General features: G+C 45.4%; 2 protein-coding genes across 4 annotated transcripts; both read left to right on the forward strand.

The window, feature by feature from the left end:
• Window positions 1–532: 532 nt before the first annotated feature.
• LOC136316969 (germ cell-less protein-like 2) lies at window positions 533–2,038 on the forward strand. Its single transcript, XM_066249380.1, has one exon. The coding sequence runs from the start codon at window positions 533–535 to the stop codon at window positions 2,036–2,038; it is 1,506 nt and encodes a 501-aa protein (XP_066105477.1).
• A 15,674-nt stretch (window positions 2,039–17,712) lies between these two features.
• Window positions 17,713–23,240, forward strand: LOC136316968 (zinc finger X-linked protein ZXDB-like). 3 transcript variants are annotated; one of them, XM_066249379.1, is made up of 3 exons: window positions 17,713–18,292; window positions 18,657–21,267; window positions 21,380–23,240. In XM_066249379.1, the coding sequence occupies exons 2-3, from the start codon at window positions 18,739–18,741 to the stop codon at window positions 21,383–21,385; spliced, it is 2,535 nt and encodes an 844-aa protein (XP_066105476.1). In that variant the 5' UTR covers window positions 17,713–18,292; window positions 18,657–18,738; the 3' UTR covers window positions 21,386–23,240. The 3 variants fall into 3 exon arrangements, with proteins under 3 accessions (XP_066105476.1, XP_066105475.1, XP_066105474.1); XM_066249378.1 differs by lacking the exon at window positions 21,380–23,240 and having other exon boundaries at window positions 17,713–18,296; window positions 18,657–21,374; XM_066249377.1 differs by lacking the exon at window positions 21,380–23,240 and having other exon boundaries at window positions 18,657–21,374.
• The last annotated feature ends 50 nt before the right edge of the window (window positions 23,241–23,290 follow it).

The following is a 23,290-nucleotide window of genomic DNA, read 5'->3' on the forward strand; positions in this document are numbered from 1 at the left end:
TGTTACTCCGAGAGAGAAACTGTAAAATGACACTGGAATGGATTTATGTGTCAGAAAGTTCTAAAGAGCTTGACACTCTAGTAGTCCAAAGCAAATAAAAGAATGAGATACCACTGTTCACCTTTTTAAATCGCTACAAGTTGTAGGTAAATGATTGTGTTCACTACTGCTAACATTGGATTCTCCTGAAGCTGACATTGGGAGTGTGAATGTGTTAACAATCTGTAACACTCTGAGCAAAAGCCTTTGTTTCAGCCCTTTCCCTTACAGAGAAACATTCTCAAGGATAGCCTGGAGGTTGGAGCCCTGCCAAAGGGGCCAGACTTCTGGGAAAACTGGAGGCAGGGGGCGGGGCCACATGGATAGAGGGGCGGGGCGAATGATAAAGATTCCAGGGCTGCTTCTGTGATGCTTAGAACTCTCAGAGGGTCCCAGTGAGACTAGTGCTTCCGCAGATGTGACAGGACAGGGCAATGCTATGGCAAAGAAGTCTTTGCGGTAGTGTCCTCAGGGGATCTGCGGGACTTCATCTATGGGGTCCGTGGGCAGTCGACTCCTGAGACGCAGGGAATCAGGCATAGCGGATCCGTGTCCTGAGCCAGGAGCTCAGGCAGGCACCAGTTATGGATCTGACAGCCATAAACGAAGGCGCCGCAGTCCCTCCTTGGGCCCAGAGTCCGAGAATAGCAGCAGTCACCTAGACCCGGAAGAAAATCTAGAGCAACTGGTGAGCCGAAACCATCATAAAAAAGTTAAGCTCGCATCTGAATATGCTTACCAAACTTTATTTCTGAATGGGGACAGCAGTGATATTAAAATCCGCGCTCTGGGGAAAGAATGGTGTTTACACAAAATATTTTTATGTCAGTCAGGCTACTTTGCAACTATGTTGAGAGCTTCTGGGAATGAATCTCAGGAAGATGTTATTAACCTGGAGATTAATGACCCTAACATAGATGTCGACTCACTGCACTTTGCACTAGGCTCGTTGTACAATCATGACTATGTCTTCAGGGAGCCCCTTCAGGTTCCAGGAGTTCTGGCAGCAGCCTGTCTGCTTCAAGTAGAGGACTTACTGTATCAGTGTGATAAGAACATGAAGGAAACAATTAACGAGAAAACTGTATGTGGCTATTATGCAGCAGCAGAAACCTATGGGTTAGAGTCTGTAAAGACAAGGTGCTTTGAATGGCTTCTTCACAATTTGATGACACATCCAAGTGTGGAACTTTTCAAGGAACTCAGTATAGATCTCATGAATCAGCTTGTTTCTTCTTCGAATTTACTAGTAATGCAAAAGGAAATAGATGTGTATACCACAGTGAAAAAGTGGATGTTCCTTCGTCTTAACCCAACCTGGAACGGAACAACAAGTCAGCTTTTAGTGAATGCAAACAACTGGTTTTCCAGGCACAAAGAACATGTTGGTAACATCGCCTTCCTTGAAACTGAAAGAGGCATAGCATTTCAACCAGTGTTTAAAAATTTGAGGTTTCAGCATATCATCTGTGGCCAGGTCTCCATAAGAGTTCTTGAGCAAGATGCTCTGATTCCTTCACAATGGTTATCATCTCTTTTTAAAAAGCAATGGTTTACCTGGCTTAGAGCAAAACTATGCAGGGAAATCTGGCCCCGCTATACCAATGAAAGAGAATTTGAAAAAGGTAGCATGAGGTGCGGTAAAATGATTGTCACAGATGGAGAATACGCCTGGAGGTGGTCAGTTAGCAACTTCTGCTTTCCCTTATGTGTTATCTTTACCAGGAATTATATAATTTTCAAGCAACATACTTTCACTCACTCAGGTGATGGTTCAGTTTGTTCATACCCTCTAAGAAAGATTGCATTCAGACTCACTTTGGCTCATTTTGACTCTAGCGGAAACCTAAGTTTCAGCAAAACAACTGGTTATCAAATACTAACCATTCGAAATGATGAGGAAAAAGTGGTCATGGAATTGGATAGCTCAGTTCTGAGCTTTCCTTGCTATATATTCTGTAACTTTCTGTTTATGCCATTAGAAAACCCAGAAAATTGATCATCTTCTCAATACAGATATAGTCACATTTTGAAAACTCCTGATGTTTCATTTCATCTAATAGCCCTACAGTTACACAGGATAAAGGTGATGAATAACAGAAATGAAAACCTTTCAAATGTAGAAATGATCACAGAGGACTATCTTCATTTTACTTCTATGGGATTAAGAACAAACAATTTAATTCCAATAAAAATCTGTGAAATCAACATACATTTTAAATTGTGTGCTTATCTTAGTAAAATGGGAAATCTCACACTATTCCATATTGTCCCTCTCAGGACATGTAATATAACTGCCATAAATACATGAACAAATACTTACATCATTACACATATTGAGAGCCCAAGGTTGGGGGTTATCAAGTGATGGCAAAAAAATTCCTATTCAGGAAAATAATTTGCCTTTTGCCTTTAAAATTTGAATTCTCAAGACTGGTGGCCCTGAAAAGTACAGTAAACAGCTGTGTGGAACTGGTTGCTTTTTTGTAAACACAAAAACAATAACAAACAAGAAATTCTTTTGGGGCCCCTAAAACAGCTCTGGAGCTAGAGAAGAGGAAGCCATGTATGAAAAAGAAATGTTTTACATGTTCAATGGGAACATGAAGTAGATAAAAGTTTTAGCAGATATTGATCTTCCTGATAGATCAAAATAGCATCGATGTCAAGTAAGGGCACTATCCCCACAGTTGGCTGGTCAATTTCTGAAAGCAGGACACCCAAGCATGCATTGGTTGTGTCCATCCACTACAGTCAGGATGTGGAGATGTTATTAGAGTCCACTTTGGACATTGTCCTTGGCAACTGCATGTCAGAAACTCAAAAATGTGTCTGACCTGTGGTGGCGCAGTGGATCAAGCGTCGACCTGGAACACTGAGGTCGCCAGATCAAAACCCTGGGCTTGCCTGGTCAAGGCACATATGGGTGTTGACGCTTTCTGCGCCTCCCCCCTTTCTCTCTCTCTCTCTCTCTCTCTCTCTCTCTCTCTGTCTGTCTCTCTCTCTGAAATGAATAATAAATAAAAATAATTTTTAAAAAATGTCACAGATTTTACCCTATGTGTAAGCTATCAATTTCGGTTGACACAGGCTTACAGATGCTGGAAGAAGATATAAGACTCCTGCGTCATAAGTACATGGTGGTTTGTTACTCATGCCACACTAGGGAACCTGAACGTCTTTCCACTGATCCCCAAATGTCCAAGCCCCACACTGATGATAAGGAGTACTGCAGGTGTATGAAAGGACAACGGAGTTTGCATTACAATGTAGGAAACTCCAGTATGGCAAAGGACCTTGTAATAAACCTCCTCAGAAAGAAGCACTGTCTTTAATATCCTGAACAGAAAACAAATATGCTCTGTGTCCCAGAGGAAAACACTATCTGTATTTTCTTGCAAGATTTGTTTGTTATGCAACTAGTATTGAAGAATAGTTTGAAACAAAATTTGTTAATTCGTGTGATCAGGATTCAAGTAGACATATGAGATCTATAAGGAACTGTTTCCCACAAATGTCAAGCTATTTCTAAGATTTAAATAAAAATACATAGACTGAGTGTAAGGTCAGTGTCCTTCGCCACGGCCACACAGGTTTTCATTGGATACAGGCAGATGGTAAAGAAACTGAGGAGCCAGAAAATGGTGGGCCATTCCGTTAATTAAAGTCTCCTAACAGCAGCCAAGCAAACAGGCAGGGAAGACAGCTTCCCTCTCACTCAGGGCTCCCACAGCCCCAATTCATTTTCTGGACTTTCCCAGACTTGTAGGTCCCCACCAGCCTTAGCACTCTCTTTCCTTTCACTTTCTCTTTCTCTTTCTCATTCTCTTTCTCTTTCTCTGTGTCTTTATCTTTACCTCTCTCTCTCTCTCTCTCTCTCTCTCTCTCTCTCTCTCTGATGTCTCCAGCTAAAGCCAGCTGGGGGAAAACCTTCCTTCTCCAGCAAACAATTCAAATATGGCCCCTTCCAAGCAGGAAGGCAATTCGCAATTTGCAATCCTCTGCCCTGAGGGCAACCGCCCCAGCCTTCCCAACACTATACTTACAGGGCGCTGCCCCAGTACCAAGGAAGCAAACTTAAAAAACATTTGTTTGCCCAACCCTGAACGTGTCCAAAACTACGTTGACTACGAAGGCCAATGCTGGAGGTCTCCCACTGACTGTCAGCTTGCAAGAATTCTTATAAAGGTACAGAATCCAAGGAAGTGTGGTATTGGCATAAAGTATAGGCACATAGATCAATTTAACAGAAGAGAGATTCTGGTAATAGACCCTCATGGATACATTCAATTGATTGTCAACCAAGATGCAAAGCTAATTTAGTGGAGAAAGGATAGTTTTATCAGGAACTGGTGCAGGGACACCGAGATACCCCTAAGTTAAAAGAAATGACCAGCCTGACCTGCGGTGGCGCAGTGGATAAAGCGTCGACCTGGAAATGCTGAGGTCGCCGGTTCAAAACCCTGGGCTTGCCTGGTCAAGACACATATGGGAGTTGATGCTTCCAGCTCATCCCCCTTTCTCTCTCTGTCTCTCCCTCTCCTCTCTAAAAATGAGTAATAATAAAAAAAAATTAAAAAAAAAAGAAATGACCATTAAGCTTTACCTTACACCATATATAAAAACAGAGAAGGGATATTAAGAAGCTAGGAAAATTCCTTGGCCAGTAGAATGGGACACTGAGTCATGCACTCTCCCTCCCTGGAGCGCCAGCTCCTTTCCTTTACCCCTGACCCCTTTCCTCCCCCACAGGCAGGTATCTTCTGAACAGGAAGGCTCCTCCTGAGGCTTGCAAAGAGGGAAGCAGTGGGCAGAAGCAGCTTCTCCCAGGCAAACCCCCTGCACCTTTCTCCAAGGCCTCCTTTTCTCTGACTTCCCAGTGAGACAAAGCAGCTCTGCTTAGGATCACTCCTGCTGCTTCTTCTATTCTAGGCCCTTCCTAGTTTCACTATTCTCACGTTTAATACCCTTACTCTCAAAGTCTCCTGACTTGTGTTGTGAAATTTTTCCTTCAGGGAGGTAAGAACTCGCATGTAACCACCTGGCCCTAGGCAGACCTAAAGCGCCACGTACTCTGTTGGATAACAAAACAAAATAGAAATTGACATTAGGCTTAAATGCAAGAGGTAACCCTGTAACATTTCCAGAAGAAGTATAGGATAAAGATCTAACTGAAATTGGAATAGGCAAAAATATCTTAAATAGGCCATCAAAAGCATGAGGGGCATGAATAAAATAAACAAAATCCAAAATAAAATAATTTGTTCCAATCAATACAGAGAAAGGGAAATATGTATGCAAAAATATAACTATTAATGGTCTTGTAATTCGAATATATAAAGAAGATTTGAAAATCAACCACATTAAAACAAAAACAAAATTAGAATGGGCAAATATTTGAACAGAAACTTCAACAGATAAGATAACTGGATGTCGAATAAGCCCATGAAAAGATGCACAACATTTAAGTATTTAGGGACACACTAATTAAAACTAAAAAATGGTGTTTGGCAAACCTACCTGTTTCAAGTGTGAAACAAGTGAGTTAACTTTGCTCACTTGTATTTTGCATTGATGCAGGACAGAGCCTTGTGTGTAGTCCAGTGGTTCTCAAACCTTTTCAAGTCGGGGCGCATTTAAAATCCTAGAAATAAATGTAGGCGCAGTATATACACATTTCTGAGAAATATTTTATAAAAATTAAGTGAAATATTAAAGAAAAAATGTAAAATCCAAGCGTGCTTTTATGGTAATTAAAATAAATACAACAAAATTAAATTTATTCTGACATTAAAAAACATTTTAATGTTACATTTTTAAAAAGATTTTATTTATTCATTTTAGAACGGGGAGGTAAACAGAGAGAGAGAGAGAGAGAAAAGGGGGAGGAGCAGGAAACATCAACTCCTATATGTGCCTCCACCAGGCAAGCCCAGGGTTTTGAACCAGGGACTTCAGTGTTCCAGGTCAATGCTTTACCCACATTGCCAACACAGGTCAGGCTCATGTTACATTTTTTGAGTTATGCTTTTTAGAATTAAAAAAAAAGAGGGCTTAAAAAATAAAAGAAACGACAAAAGAATTATCTTTTTAAATATATAGATACATTCTTTGTAAGATTTAGTAAATGCCACATGTCCCAGGGTGAATAGGTTAAGTTCTTTCATTCTTATGTTTACAAGAAACATGAGCCTGAGGTATGCTAGCGATTACTTCAATATTTGGGCATGTATTTGAAAGGCAAACTCTCATTTCCACATCAATACATTGAAGAATTCCTCTCTTTTTACTCTTCATAGTGTTGAGGGTAGAAAATCCTAATTCACATAAATAAGATGTTGAAAATTATAATAAAATGTTCAAAGCTTCTTTAGATATTGCCACATATTCTTCTTTTATAGAAATCCAAAAGGCTTCAAGAGACAACTCCTTATGTTTAATCATCAGTACAGGATCAGTGGCTATAGCAGCCAGTTCTTCTTCTTCTGTTAATGTTAAACCAAAATCACTGGAAGCTTCCATGAATGTGTTTCTAACCCAATCATATTGTTCAGTGTTAAGTGATGGAAAATGCTATATTAAATTCTTCTTGTCAGCCCTCAAGTCCTATTTTATTTACAGTTAACTTTTGCTCACTGCCAAAATCGAATTCTTCAATATAACACTTCTTTTTGAGAAATCTATCCATTTTATTTGGGTGTATTTGTCTAAAAATAATATAATGATGTGTTAATAATAAATATAATAATGATGTGTTAATAAAAGGAGTGGTAAATCCATAATAAAAAGGTATAATAGAGTAACTATATTTATTTTTATATCTGGGCACATGCTGCGAACCAGCACAGCTAGTATTTCCAGGTCCTGAGTGGGAATGGTGCGGAATTAAGAAAATACACAAAATTAAAAAAATACGGGGTTGGGTAGCCCTGTTATTGCTGCTAGCAAGAACAAAGCATGCCCAAAAACTACTTCTTGCTTTACTTATAGGGCAAAGTGGGCCATGAGCAAATCAATGAGATCATCATGTTTCCAAGGCAACGCAAGAATTTTACCAAGTGCAGAAAAACCCCACCATACGTTTCATCTTACTTTACAGCAAACAAAGGATGAAATAAACTTGCTTCCAGTCTTTCCATGAGCATGGGGGTACTGTAAACCAGTGGTCACAAAACTTTTTTGGGCCACGGACTGGTTTAATGTCAGAAAGTATTTTCATGGACCGGTCTTTAGGGTGGGACGGATAAATGTATCACGTGACGGAGACAAGCGGCAAGAGTGAGTCTTAGACGGATGTATCAGAGGGAATCTGGTCATTTTTTAAAAATAAAACATCGTTCAGACTTAAATATAAATAAAACGGAAATAATGTAAGTTATTTATGCTTTCTCTGTGGACCGGTACAAATGGCCCACAGAACGGTACCAGTCCGCAGCCCTGGGGTTGGGGACCACTGCTGTAAACATTCCAGCACCACAGCTTAACAGCCTTTTGCAATCTAATCAGGCAAGTGAGGGGGGGGGGGGCAGACTGGCAGTTAACAGCTAATTCCTCACACCTCTGTCCTCCAAAAATCTAAACTCCTAATCCCTGTTAGTGTTTTGGTCCTCAACAGGCACATATTTCTATGGAATACCATAAGGCACACCCAAAAGTCATCCAGGATGCCCCAGTGTGCCCTGGTGCACACTTTGAGAACCACTGTTCTAAGGAGACATCTTCAGCCTTTCAGCTCAGCCAAGAACAGGCAGTCTTCAGCATCAGGAGGAAAGAGAAAGTGCACACTCAGAGTCAGAGAGGAGCCAGCTTATGTGTTCAGATGTCCCTGCCCCGGTCCCTGATTAGCCTGTCCTCATGCAAAGCATGACTCCAAATCCTTGCACCTTGACTGGTCCCAAGGGCACTGTCCTGGTAGGTCAGAATAGATCTGCTCTGGTTGATTGGAGCTGTGCAGCTCTAATTGGATGGTGAAAGCCTTAGTCCTATTGAATATAAAAGGATTCCAGGACCTTTTTCATAAGGGCTGGCTCAGAAGGCAGAAACACAGTGCAGGCAGGCAGGCGGGCAGTTCAGGGCAGACGCCAGTAGTCCAATGAAGGTTTTTCTGTGAAGTGCAGTTAGTGTGAATAGCCCCTGTGTAGAAATAGCTAGGAGGCACATTTTACAGCTCCGTTAGCCACCAGTAACCATTTTTAGTAGGCATCTTCCTATTTAATAAGGTCCACATACTTTCAATGCTGGTTGGACCATTGGCCTGGTCCACTGCCTCTCTACCAGTGGTGAAACACAGAGGTGTGGTCTGAAACTTGCTCACTAACAAGAGAAGTGGCTCTCTAGGCCTTTCAGTTGGGAAGCTGTCACCACTGACCATCCAGGAAGGCACTCTCACTGGCGAGAATTCATTGAAACACAGGATTTTTGGAAACGCACACCTCCAAAATGTCGTTTCCATGGTATCTTTCTCTGCAGGAGGAAGGGAAATTTGTGCATTCCTCATGAAGCGTTGGGCTGGGAGGGACCCACCAAAGGTCACATCCTCCCACTGACAACCGGACTGACCCCCGCCCTGTCACTCTTGAACCGCAGTGAAAGAGCACAGGGGACTAAGTATGAGGTATTGACGTGAGCGTGCAGTCTCACTCACTCGTCCCTCATTCCCACCTGCAGTACTCTGGCAGAGGACGCAGAGCTACAGCCAAGATTTGTAGTTCCTGAAAATTCAAATAATAGATTCTACCTGCTCCAGTTGACGGAAGAGGACATGAGGCCAGGGTAACAAAATCTGGTTATGCTTGGCTACCAGGTGTGCTTTGTGCAAACTGGACAACTACTGCACCATAGAAATTCTGCCCAGGCCCTGCATCCGCTTGCAAAATGTAATGAAATTTCTCAGTGTCAAAGCAAACCCAGCCAACACTGGTCCTCTGCTTTCATAACAAGACCTGGAACCAAAGTTTATGAGCAATTCTTGGGAACAACACTCATAAGTCACGACTGTAAGCTCTTAACTGCTTCCCCAGCCCAGCAAGAAAGGGCTGGAGCATGACTGGAACCCAAACACCGAAACCCTTTCAGTGTCAGCCAGGAAGAGCTGGTGCGGAAATCCCTTAAATCTTGTCCTGAAACCTGCCTGGATCAAGAGATAGATTTGAGCCTAGCTTCCTGTCACCTTGCCGGCTGGCATAACAAAAAAAAATTTGTTTTCTACAAAGCCAATACCACAATATTGGCTTCTGTGCAGAGCAGGCATCAGGCAGCATGCCTGTGCCCAATAATATGAGGAGGCCTGGGCTCCATTTAATTTAGCTCCAGATTTCTCTCAAACACATTATGAGAGTGTGGTTTTCTTTCTGTTTCTTCTACTACAGTCACCTCAATCCACACTCATGGATCCCACGACTGCTCCAAGACTTTGCTTAGGCCCTGATTTCCTACAGTCTGCAAGCATGGCACCTTCCAAGAGACACAAAGAGATTTGATGTCAGAAACAAACTTGTTGGAGAAACCCTCCTTCCTAGAGAGGGTGCACTGAACAGCATGTCTCTGGGGCTAGAAAATGAACCAGGGATTGATGGCCTGAGCCGTCCGGTAGGACACTGTCTGCCAGCTGAGCACAGGCTGGGAAGGACTGTCTGGCTATCTGCTCAGCAACGTGCTTTGCAGGACCTCCCCCTCTGCCCTCCAGGTCTCTTGGAGATCAACACTCTTCATGTCCTGAAGATGGTTTAACTTTCTCAGAAAGGTCCATGCTACATTTCCCTCATCTTTTATCCATGTGATCTGGTGAGTCTAGAAACCACCATCTATCCACATTCCTTTTCAGCTTCTCACTGTTGTCCCCACCTCCTTCCTGTCTCCTCTAGGAGTGTGATGGGCCTCAAGTCACAGTAATGCATCCTCACCTGGGTGAGGCTGTGGCTCTGAATTCTCAAGTCCATAGGTTAACTATTGTCTTGAACTCAGCCCAGAGGGAAGGCCTGGTATTAAAAGAGGTACACTATTCTGACGGCTACTTTGGTCAGAGAAAAACTTTCCCCCCCATGATCCTGCTCTGCCAAGATATAATTGTTTTCATTTCATGCGTTCTATATGTACAGAAGCAAGGTACCTGCCTCAAAGCCTGGTGGATTCCGAGTCCTGTCTTGTTGCTGTTGTCCCTATTCAGTATTCCCCACACTCTCCAGGCCCAAGCCAAAGAGAGCTCTTTAGTCCCCAACCACCGGCTGCCTTTTGCCACGGCCTACCATACACATGTCTAACATTTCCAAAGAACAGCACTTTCCCAAAGGCCTACTTCAGTGGTTCCCAAAGTGTGCGCCAGGGCAAACTGGTGCGCCCTAGAAGATTTCCAGGTGCGCCCTATGGTATTCCAGAGAAATATGAGCCTCTTGGGGACCAAAAAACCATCAGGGATTTTGGAGTCTAGATTTTGGGGGGACAGAGGTGAGGGGAATATGCTGTAGGCTGACAGTCTGCCCAACCCCCCACCTCACTTACCTGATTAGGTTGCAAAAAGCTATTAAGCTGTGGTGCTGGATTGTTTTACTACCCCCCATGTTCCCCGGAAAGACTGGAGGCAAGTTTCTTCTATCCTTTGTTTGGTGTCAAGTTAAGATGCTATGTATGTTGGGTGTTTTCTGCACTCAACATAATTAAGAGTAAAAAGAGAGGAATTCTTCAATGTATTGACGAGGAAATGAGAGTCTGCCTTTCAAATATATGCCCAAACATTATGAAATAGCTAGGACATATCAGGCTCATGTTTCTCATAAACGCAAGAATGAAAAAATTTAATACATTCACACCAGGACCTGCCGAATTTACTAAATCTTATTAAAAATGTATCTCGCTATATAAAAAGATAATTTTTTGTCATTTTTAAACCCGTTATTTACGAATTCTAAAAAGCATAACTCAAAAACTGTAACATAAACATTGTTTCTTAATGTCAGAATAAATTTGATTTTGTGTTATTTTTTTGTTTAATTACCATAAAAGCACACTTGGACTTTATATATTTTTTAAATATTTGACTTAATTATTATAACATATTTCTCAGAAACTTGTATATAGTGCACTTACAATTATTTGTAGGATTTTTTTTTTAAACTTTTTTTTTGCATTTTTCTGAAGCTGGAAACAGGGAGAGACAGTCAGACAGACTCCCGCATGCGCCCGACCGGGATCCACCCGGCACGCCCACCAGGGGGCGACGCTCTGCCCACCAGGGGGCGATGCTCTGCCCATCCTGGGCGTCGCCATGTTGCGACCCTCCTGGGTGTCGGCATGTTGCGACCAGAGCCACTCTAGCGCCTGGGGCAGAGGCCACAGAGCCATCCCCAGCGCCCGGGCCATCTTTGCTCCAATGGAGCCTTGGCTGCGGGAGGGGAAGAGAGAGACAGAGAGGAAGGCGCGGCGGAGGGGTGGAGAAGCAAATGGGCGCTTCTCCTATGTGCCCTGGCCGGGAATCGAACCCGGGTCCTCCACACGCTAGGCCGACGCTCTACCGCTGAGCCAACCGGCCAGGGCTATTTGTAGGATTTTAAATGCGCACCAACTTCCAAATGTTTGAGAACCTCTGCCTTAGAGCAAAGCAGAGTAGACCAGCATGGGAGCAGAGTCGAGCACAGCGTGGCAGGCACAGAACAGCACAGCACAGCACAGCAGAGCTGTAAAGAAGAGAGGGATTTGGTCCCAGGGCTGCCTCAGAGCCATGCTGTATGGATCACAATGGAGCTCTTTTGCACTGAATAGATTCCTACTTCACTGCACCTCAAACTGAGAATTCCAGTTGGCACTGAACTACTGTCATTGGACAGGGGTAAACCTGTTCATTCAGATATTCTCATGTATAAGAACACAAAGTGCCTGAGTCAGGAAGCCAGTCCAGTGCTCTTTGTGAGGGGAAAGCTGAAGGGTTCATTTGTCTTGTGTGGCTTCTGAGCACAAGAGGTGAATATGCTTCATACAGTGACAGTGCTAGAAAGATAGTACAAGAGTACAAAGATTGACAACTATTAAAGTGTTGTGTTTTTTTTCTCTCCTATCTCAGGGCTCTTATTCTATTGACTGAATATAGACTTACCAAAAGAAAAGGGGGCCCTGGTTGGTTGGCTCAGCAGTAGAGCAACCGCCAGCTGTGTGGAAGTCCCAGGTTCGATTCTACATCAGAACAAACAGGAGAGGCGACCATCTGCTTCTCCACCCCTTGCCCTCCCCCTCCACTACGGTCTCTCTCCTCTTTCTCTCTCTTTTTCTCCTGCTGAAATGGCTCAGATGGTTTGAGCAAGGTGGCCCCAGGTGCTGATGATGGTTCGTTGGCCTCGCCTCAGGCTCTAAATTAGCTCAGTTGCCCAGCTTTAAAGCAGCTGCACTAAATGGGCCGAGCATCCCTCAGTATGGGGCTTGTCCGGTGCATCCCTGTAGACAAGTCCTCCTGGGGGTGAAGACCACAGAGACTTAAAGACCCGACAATGGGGGACCAGGCTCAGTGACGCAGATCCATTTTATTCAGGAAGTAAGCTAGCTTATATACACAGGTTCAGCCTATAGGGTGTTACAGCATGTCCTTCATAGCCAATGGCTGAAAAGATCAGGGAGCTGCGTGGTTGACGCTAAGTCACTTCCTTATAGCGGGTGAGCTCCCTTCCAGGGTATGCCTAGGAGGATTCTGGGAGCTGGAGTATTCTCACAGCATTGCATCAGCCACAGCTGCTAGGAATGCGCTCTGCGCTCCACCCACAGATCCCGGCCCCAGGGCACATGCAGGAGTCCGTCTCTGCCTCCCTGCTTCTCACTTAATAAAAAAAAAATAGAAAGAAAAAAGAGAAGGGTTTTTAAATTATTAATATTGATATGTCTTTCATTCTCAATATAAGTTGCCATTCAACCAATAAAGAATGGATTGTTTCCCATTTAAGAAAGGTTAAAATACATATAATTTTCCCCCGTCAATTTTTTTGTCCATTTTGGAGTCTGAAACCACTTGAGAAAAGTGCAATCAAAGCACTCAAATTGCCAACACTGGTAAATATATACACTTGGTAAGACTGACATAGAACTCTTCTACCCTGCTCCTCCACAGTTAGCGTTCCGTTTGGGCATCACTTTAAATGAAGTCCCAGGATCTCTTCCTGTTTCGTTCAGGCGCAGCTACCAGGAGAACAGAGCAGCATTTAAGGTGTGAACAAGTCTGTTCCTGAGGACAAAATGTGCTACTCACACTTATGGTGGAAGAGGCAATGTCAACACACTCCAAGGCCCTCCCTGTAGTGCAGTAAGCACACCCTGAGTAACACTACAGTGCAGAGCTCACAGGTTCTCTGCCCTAACACCACGATATACCTTTGGGCCAGAGCCTGGGTTTTGCAGCAAAACTCCTTTCAGGCCAGGGAACCGAGAAGTCACAACAATCCTAAGCAGTCTCTTAACACTCCTGACATAGCCAGTCCTGCTGCTTTAATCCTTAACATGCTAGAGAAACAACAGGATGATCGATACTCTTCATTGGGTGAACTAGCAATAACCCTTGTAGGTAGGGTGACTACTATTCCCACAAGATAAGAAGAGAAGAAGCTCCCCTAAACTGATAAAGGATATGAAGTCAATTATTAACGTCTCTCAGCTCTAAATTCCCCTTTCGATATGCACTCTCGGATAATGGACAGATTCCTTTAAGTATCTCTCCTTCAAGGTGAGCAGGATGTTACACCTAACAGGAGAAGGTGACAGAAGGACTCCGAAGGAGGAAATGAGCCTCCTATGATTTCTGGCTCTGGGAGGTGTGGTTGTGAGGGTTTCCTGAGTGCCTTTTCCAAGGCATGAGCCCGTAACAACTTTTCTCTTCTCACTGAATGCGCGATCCTGATGTAGCCTGGTGATCAGCTTTCTGTGACCTTCTTCCTAGGGATGTCCTGTGCCACAAGCCACCTGCCCACTGATTCTCTCTGTGCGCTTGCTGTCCCACCCCACCTCCACCAACGCAGGCTTTATCTCCTATAGTGCCCCCAATGCTGCAGCCCTCCCCACACCCACGCCCTCTTGATTCTATGGACAGGACATTGGGAGTTACAGGCCTCCAAATCCACCAGGACCCCTATTCCTATGACGAGCCCACACACCAGCCACTATCTGTGACCTGTCCACACGGATATGCTCCAGAGCACAGCCTGCAACTGTAGACCATCTATGGTTCTGTTGTCCAGCTCTGGCCCGGGCAAAGCAGCCAACTTCTCTGCCATCCAGTGGCATCACCTGCACCTTTGACAGTGAGGACTCAATGCTGTCCTTGGGGAGGGGCCCCCATTCCAAGTTTGTCTTTCTTTGTCTACTCTCTTTCAACCCTAAAATAATACCATGTAGATTTTTCTTATATCCTATGTATTATACCTTGTCATAATTTAGTAATTCTTTATGCTAAACTTCCCCTGATCACTGTGTACTTCCTATTGCCTGACTGGATCAAGATTGCTACAGAACACAATATCTATAACAAATATCACTCTTAGAATTGCTGAAAGCTTTCTTTGGAAATGAATAGATAAGATAGGCATTATGTACAAACGATATGATTGTGGGCATTAAAATCTACAACTATTTAAGGACAAATTATTCAATTCAATAAAAGTATCTGGACAATTAAGGACAAAAAAATGAACATAGAAAAGCCAGTTACACTCTATTTGTCAGCAATAAATTTAGAAAAGAAAAAAAATAAAAATAGGATTTTCAAAATACGAAGTACCTTGGATAAAACGTCCTCTTATGTGAAAAATATAAAATGTTATTGGGACACATTAAAGAAGTTCTTATTAAAGGGAGGGATCGAACATATCCACAAATCAGATGTCCAGTATTGAAAGGAAGTCAGATCTAAAAACTCAACGCAGGCCTAATTAGAACCCCAAAAAGCTTTTGGTTGAACTCCTACTAGTGACTGGTAATTTAAATGGAGTCAAAAGAGGCCGAAAATAACCAAGACAGTTTGATCAACAAGGTAGAATTGACTGGCCTTATCCAAATATCAGGATTGATGATAGATCTGTAGTCATTAATGCTGAGATGTGGTATTTCAAAGAGACAGATGAATATAAACTAATCCACACATAGATAGATACTGGATTTATGATACATGGGGCGCTGCAGGAAAGCTGGATCAGTGCAGACTTTTCAGTAAATGAGTCACTGAGACAATCAGATATCCACATGAAAAACAAAAATAGAAGCCCTCTCACCACCATACACAAACAACAACTGCAAGTGGATTCAGACCTAACAGTGAAAGGAAAAACCATAAATATTTTATAAGACAATACAGAGAATATTTTCATGGCCCCAGGCCTGGGATAGATTTCTTAAAGCCAAAAGCACTAACCATAAGGAGAAAATGGATAAATCTGAGTACAGTAACCCTCTTTTATCTGCAGGGGATACATTCCAAGACCCCTGGAGTATGCCAGAAAGCCTGTCTATATTATGTGTCCTCCTATACATACAAACATACATGCATACATCTGTACAGGCATACATACGATCCTGTTTAACATATCAATTAGGCACAGTAAGAGATTAACCACTATAAGTACTAATGAAGTAGAACACTTATGACAATATACTGTAATAAAAGTGATGTGAGTGTGGACGCCCCCTCCCTAAAAACATCTGACTGTACCCTATGTCCAGAGTCCATACACTGGACAAAGGAACTCTTCCCATCTTGGGTAGGAAGGAGTAGGGACAGTGCGAGATATCGTCACGCTACTCAGAACGACGTGTCATTTAAAACTCAAAAGTTGTATATCTCCTGAATTTTTCATTTCATATTTTCAGACCCTAGTTGACCACAGAAACCTGACACCGCAGAAAGCGAAACCACAGAGAGGGGGGACTAGTCCATATGATTACAGTGATCTTCTGTTCACAGAAATTCCAGCAGGTGAAAACACAGACACAGAGGAAGGGCCCATCTATTTTGGCCAAACCTATAACCATCAAATGACGGACCGGTATTGAACACACAGGAAAAATCCATTAAGTAAGTAAGTAAGTACACGATGGAAAACAATAGAAAAACAGGGGAAAGAGTTAGATTTGAACAGGCCTTTCTCAGAGGACAAAAAGACATCTATAGGGCTACTAGACAGGCCACTATGTAATAGTTTAATAGTAACAGTAAAAATTGATACTAAGTTCTGACAATACTTGGTGGTTCTGGCACTAAATGCAGTCTTGCCAACAGGTGACACAGTAAACTGGTACAACTGCAGAAGAGGATCTGGCATCCTCTAGAAAAGCTGAAGATATGCATACCCTGCGGTTGTGTTCTCAGATGTATCCCCAAGATATTATTACAATGTGTCCCGTGGGTAATGTCCAAGAGAGTTCATTGCAACACTGTTCATAGCAATCGTCAAACTGAAAACAACCCTCAGTGTCCATCCAATCTAGAATGGTATAATCATATCATAATCCCTTTGCTGAAATCATACACTGGAATTCTTGTGAACAGTGGAGACAAAAGATGGACAGCTACAAACGAATGATATGGATGAGTCTCTCAAATGTGATACAGAATGGAAGAAGGAAGCTATAAAAGGAAGCATGCAGCATAATTAATTCTGTTTACATAACTTCATATAAAGTGGCAAAGCCATCAAGAAAAGCACGGAGATGACGATCATGAAGTCCGTGTAATGACTGTATCCATAGGGGAGGGAGTGGGTTGTGATTGGAAGGAATTCTGGACGGCTGGCAACGATCCTTTTCTTGACCTGGTTCCTGGACACAGAGGCGTTTGCTTTTATCAAAGACCTAAACCTGGCAAGTATGTTTTATGCACTCCTCTGTATCTCAGATTGGAAAAACGCTCCCTCCAAAACAATAGAGTACAAAGAAAATATGTGAAGTAGAAATGTTGATGAGGTTTGAGTGGTTATGGAGGAGACACTTGATCTTCTAATCAAGAGATCAGCAAGTGGCCCTGGCCGGTTGGCTCAGTGGTAGAGCGTCGGCCTAGCGTGCGGAGGACCCGGGTTCGATTCTCGGCCAGGGCACATAGGAGAAGCGCCCATTTGCTTCTCCACCCCTCCGCGGTGCTTTCCTCTCTATCTCTCTCTTCCCCTCCCGCAGCCAAGGCTCCATTGGAGCAAAGATGGCCCGGGCGCTGGGCATGGCTCTGTGGCCTCTGCCTCAGGCGCTAGAGTGGCTCTGGTCCCAATATGGCGACGCCCAGGATGGGCAGAGCATCGCCCCCTGGTGGGCAGAGCACCGCCCCTGGTGGGCGTGCCGGGTGGATCCCGGTCGGGCGCATGCGGGAGTCTGTCTGACTGTCTCTCCCTGTTTCCAGCTTCAGAAAAAAGAAAAAAAAAAAAAGTAAAAAAAAAAAAAAAAAAAAGAGATCAGCAAGTGTACACTATCATTAAACCATGGGGGAAGCAGGGATTCTTTAAGCTATAGGCAGCCCATAATCAAGTCATCTCTCTAAACCTCCCTCTTGCTAGATAGATCACCCTATGTGTACGTCAATTTCCAACTCACCGATGACAAATTGGGGGATCATCATCATCAGTGATTAAGATCTTTAGGCGGCACAGGCCAAATCCATTCCAGTCAGATTGGCCCACAACTAACTGCAAGCAGATACAGATACACACGGTGTTGGTGGGGGTGGGGTGGGGTGGACTGCACATGGTCATGGTCGTCTGTGCGTGTCTCCCAGGAGATTCACTGCAGTGACGTAGGTTGAAACGTCATCACGTTGAACAGTACTGCTGCCCAGAGCCCTCCCTGTGCTGGAGGATCTAGGAAGCTGAGGACTGTCGTCGCTGTGCCGTGAGACTGGACATAAAATTTTCCATGGCATGACCACTGGTGGAAGGGCAAAGACTTGGCTTAGGTTGCGAGCTGTACACCGAGAACCCTGGAGGGGGTTGGGTTGTCTGAATTTCAATATACATTGTTTCATCTTCCAGCCTTCGCCTTTCTCGGCCGAACAGTACTCCTCTGTTCCGGCCCCGCCTCTTACTGCTTCTGGTCTCTGCACCGGCAGCACAAAAAATGTAACTATGTGCCGAATTTTCCCGATCAAGCCAGTTTTGGATAAGGAACTTGTCCAGGAAAAACAAATCAGACAACACATCGTTTTCAGTAGGAATTGCTAGCTAGCACTGTGGTGGTTTAACGTGGACACGTCCTGTCTTCTCTGAGGAGTATCCATCCTGTCATCTATCAAGCCAGCCAGCCAGCCAGCCAGCCAGTAAGTAAACGGTTTTCACACAGAAGTACTAAGTAAGCACCGTGCTCAGCACTGGGAGGGGCAGGGTGTTTGTTTTGGTTTGTACAGGGAGGTGCAGATTTCCGTTGCGTTTGGCAGACAGACACTAGGTATTCCAGCACCATTTACCAAAGGAACTGTTATTTCCCCATTACCTGCAAGGTCTGCTGCATTTCCTAGTAAATTCACTGTGGAACTTATTATGCATACCAGGCTCTGCCTCTGGGCTTTCTGTTCTGTTCCAGAGACCCAGTGCCACAATATTTAAATCACTGTGGCGTTAAACACGTTTTAATATCTGATAGGGCCAGTTTCTGCGCATTGCACATTTTTTTTTCCCTTTCAGGAACGTGTTCAGGCCCGCGGCAGGGGGCGGGGTCGCACCTCCTCCGCGGCTCTGGTTCCAGCGGAGCCTCACGGACGCTGAGATGGAAATCCCGAGGCTGCTCCCCGCTCGCGGGGCGCGACAGGGCGGCGGCGCTGGCAGCCCCGCGGGCGGCGGCCGAGTCCACGGAGGCCCTGACCCGCGGGCTGGCCAGGCCCCCGCGCGCCGCCTCCTGCTGCTCCGGGGCCCCCAAGATGGCGGGCCCGGGCGGCGGCGCGAGGAGGCCCGCGCGGCCTCACGGGGCCCGGGCTCGGGCCCGAGCCCTTTGGCGCCGAGGCCCGATCCGGCTGGCGGCGGCGGCGAAGACTTCTTCCTGGTACTGCTGGACCCGGTGGGTGGCGACGTGGAGACCGCGGGCGCTGTGCAGGCCGCGGGGCCCGTTTGGAGGGAGGAGGCCGGCCCCGGGGTCCAGGGTGGTGAGAGCGGCGCGAACCACGCGGGCCGTCCTGCGCCGGGCCTCCGCGGCCTGTCCGCGCTGCCGGCCCTGGCCCCGGCCCCGGCCCCGATCCCGATCCGGATCCCGGTTCCGGTCCCGGCCTCGGCTCCCGCCCCGGCCCGGGTCCCCGCCCCTGCCCCCGCCCCCGCCCCCGGCCTGGGCCCCGCCGCGGCCTTCGCGGGCACTGTCACCATCCACAACCAGAACCTGCTGCTGCGCTTCGAGAACGGCGTCCTGACCCTGGCCACGCCCTCGCCGCCAGCCAGGGAGCCGGGGGTCGCGCCTGCCCCGCAGCCCGGCGGTCTGATCGCCCCGCTAGCGGGGGTCCCACACGCCGCGCAGCCGGGCGACTGCCCGGAGCTGCCGCCGGACCTGCTGCTGGCCGAGCCGGCGGAACCCCCGCCTGCCCCGGCGCCCGAGGAGGAGGCGGAGGGCCCGGCCGCCGCCTCCCCCGCCGCCACCGCCGCCGCCGCCGTCGCCGCCGCCGCCGCCGAGAGCCCTCGCGGGCCGCTGTGCCCGGGCTCCGGCATGGTGCTCTACCTGTGTCCGGAGGCGCAGTGCGGGCAAACCTTCGCCAAGAAGCACCAGCTGAAGGTGCACCTGCTGACGCACAGCAGCAGCCAGGGCCAGAGGCCCTTCAAGTGCCCCCTGGGCGGCTGCGGGTGGACGTTCACCACCTCCTACAAGCTCAAGCGGCACCTGCAGTCGCACGACAAGCTGCGGCCCTTCGGCTGCCCGGCGGAGGGCTGTGGGAAGAGCTTCACCACGGTGTACAACCTCAAGGCGCACATGAAGGGCCACGAGCAGGAGAACTCCTTCAAATGCGAGGTGTGTGAAGAGAGCTTCCCCACGCAGGCCAAGCTCAGCGCCCACCAGCGCAGCCACTTCGAGCCCGAGAGGCCCTACCAGTGCGCTTTTTCCGGCTGCAAGAAGACGTTCATCACGGTCAGTGCCCTGTTCTCCCATAACCGCGCCCACTTCAGGGAGCAGGAACTCTTTTCCTGCTCCTTCCCGGGCTGCAGCAAGCAGTACGACAAGGCCTGTCGGCTGAAAATCCACCTGCGCAGCCACACCGGCGAGAGACCTTTCCTTTGTGACTTTGACGGCTGTGGCTGGAACTTCACCAGCATGTCCAAACTGTTAAGGCACAAGAGGAAGCACGACGACGACCGCAGGTTCATGTGCCCTGTGGAAGGCTGTGGCAAGTCTTTCACGAGGGCCGAGCATCTGAAAGGCCACAGCATAACCCACCTGGGCACAAAGCCATTCGTGTGCCCCGTGGAAGGCTGCTGCGCTAGGTTCTCAGCTCGCAGCAGTCTCTACATCCACTCCAAGAAACACTTGCAGGACGTGGACACCTGGAAAAGCCGCTGCCCGGTCTCCACTTGTAATAAACTCTTCACGTCCAAGCACAGCATGAAGACCCACATGGCCAAGAGGCACAACCTCGGCCAGGATCTCTTAGCTCAGCTAGAAGCTGCGAATGCGCTCACGCCCAGCAGTGAGCTGACCAGCCAGGGACACAGTGACCTCAGTGACGCAGAGCTGGTGTCCCTCTTCTCCGATGTGCCTGGCAATAGCTCCGCCGCCGCGGTGCTGGACACGGCATTGGTGAACTCTGGCATCTTGACCATTGATGTGGCTTCTGTGAGCCCCACTCTGGCCGGGAACCTCCCTGCTCACAACAATAATTGCTTGGGGCAGGCTGTGGACCCTCGAGCCTTGATGGCCACCACTGACCTTCCTCAGAGTCTGGATACCTCTCTCTTTTTTGGAACCACAGCCACCGGTTTTCAGCAGAGCCCCTTGGACATGGACGATGTCTCGAGCCCGGGAGCGGGGCCATTGGGATCTCTGGGCTCTTTGGCTATGAAGAACGCGAGTCAAGAGCCCCAGGCTTTGACCCCCAGCAGTAAGCTAACAGTGGACACAGATGCTCTGACTCCTTCAAGCACCCTGTGTGAAAACAGTGTCTCAGAACTACTGATGCCAACCAAATCAGAATGGCACATGCACTCTGGCTCTGACTTCTTTGCACAGGAGGAAGAAACCCAGTTTGGATTCTCCAGTCCGTCGGGAAACCATGCTTGTCAGAAAGAAACAGATCTCATCACAGTGACTGGCAGCTCATTTTTGGTATGAACTAACTCGGTTCGTTCCTGGCCACATGGCTTACGTTTATTAAGGACACTCAATTTTAAGGATGTCCTGGACTAAATGTGTAACTAACTGCAGTCATGTTTTCTAGGTTTGAAAAAGAACAAAGCCCCAGGCTACGCGTTTGCAGATTTAAATGCTGATCTGGAGTCTGGAACTCTCAAGCTGTGTGACCCTGAGCAAGTGACTTAACCTATCTGAGCCTTAAATGTCCTTATTTATAAAGTGAGCTGGTTTGAATCGATTGTTTCTAAGGTCCTTTAAGTGCTTGTATTTTCATGATTTTGGGCTTGTTTTTGAAAATTTTAGGACATTTTACAATGATTAATTATTGCATGTACTTTTAATTAGTGAAAAGTGCAGTGAGAGTTAATGATCAGAAATTATGGAACTGCTGTTTAACTTTAAGAATAATTAAAATTTTACATAATGCCAAAGTATTTCTAAAACTTAGAGACAGAGCTTGAAAATAGGAAGCTAAAAATACAGCTGGTTCTTTTTCTCAGTTTATTTCTATAGCTTTTTTAAAAATATAAGACTGTGTTGTTGTGGATTGTGCCAGGGCTTGATATAACTCAGTCCCAGAAAATATTGACTTTGTGATGTTGGATAAGTGGCCTTAGCTAAGTTATTTAGTCTCACTATGCCTCAGTTCCCTCACTGTAAAATAATCATTGCATATATTTATACATGGTGCATCTTAGACCTATTTTCCTATCCCAGTGGTTAGTGTTGGGGGAAAAATATTACATGTTTTGGCATGTTTTGGTGAGTTTTTATTACATTTCCTGCTCCTCTCATTTCTTCCTCAAGAGGGTAAATTGGCATATTTTAATATTCACACTTGTACAGTCAATAAAGGTTATGATGGTGAAGGAGCAGGGAAGGAAATTACTTTTTTCCCCACAGATTAAAAAGGATTTTTCTCCACACAGTTCTTGTATGACATCTTTGCCCACATGTCCATTAGACCAAATTATAGTGTCTTTGCTCTATATTCAAAAGCAGCCCATAGAATGACTATAAAGTTTAAAGTTCCAAGAAAACCTGGGAATGGACCAGAGTGAGATTTTCTCCTCACTCTCTCCAGAGAGCTCATTGTGTGCCTTCTCCCAGAGTTGAAATGAAAGGTTTTGTTTGCATTTTGAGTAAATTTACATATATATATATATATATATAGCATTTTACATTTTATATAGCTTTCACAGATGTTGATTTGTGAATTGTTTGATTCTCACCATTTTGTGAGATAGTTGTGGCTGAGATTTCGCTATAACTCCTATTAAAATCTATCTAACTGACATTACAAATAAATTTTACTTAGTATCGTATGTGTGAGTGTGTGTGTATCAGCTCCCCCCCCACATTTTACTCTTGCGTTTCATGATCACTTTTGTTTATAACCCCTTGTTCTGTTCCACCTAAATTGGTGCCTGTTACCTTCTGCCCGCTCTGCTCCCTCAGCAGCCTATTCTCTAGCATGTACACACAGTCCTTGCCATGATTTTTTTAAATTTTTAATTAGTGGGGGGTTTTTTTCGTAATCATCATCTCTCGGCCTTTATTCTCATGGCCTATTTTTTTCTGTTGTTCACAATATTTACTGCAAGTCTAACTGCGCACTAAGAAATTTTTTTTTTGATTTAGATGTCATTGCATTTATATATGAATGTAATAATAATGGGGATATTTCACGTAAGATTTTAGTGAGGTATGTACTTCTACTTTTCTGAAATTTTTACTGTGTGGTTCTGCTAACAAACACTGCTAGTTGCTCTGAAACATTCTAACCCAGTACTGTTTGCATGTAGATGTCTGTGAATAACAATTATAGCAGTTTGGCAGTGCACTTTAAAATTTGCCACTTTGGAATGTGTCTGTACTGTCTTTTTAATTTTTAAAGTGGTTGTACTTATTTTGTAAAAAAGGAAAAGTGTATATAAATTTGTAATTCAAACAAATGGTCAGTGTTTGATTGTTTCTAACCATTTAAAAGTTCTCC

This window comes from Saccopteryx bilineata, chromosome X, assembly GCF_036850765.1.
Source record: "Saccopteryx bilineata isolate mSacBil1 chromosome X, mSacBil1_pri_phased_curated, whole genome shotgun sequence".
Classification (NCBI taxonomy): Eukaryota; Metazoa; Chordata; class Mammalia; order Chiroptera; family Emballonuridae; genus Saccopteryx; species Saccopteryx bilineata.

Coding starts and splice junctions, on each gene's coding strand:
- LOC136316968 (XM_066249379.1), top strand. CDS start 18,739: ATGGAAATCCCGAGGCTGCTCCCCGCTCGCGGGGCGCGACAGGGCGGC.
- LOC136316969 (XM_066249380.1), top strand. CDS start 533: ATGGGGTCCGTGGGCAGTCGACTCCTGAGACGCAGGGAATCAGGCATA.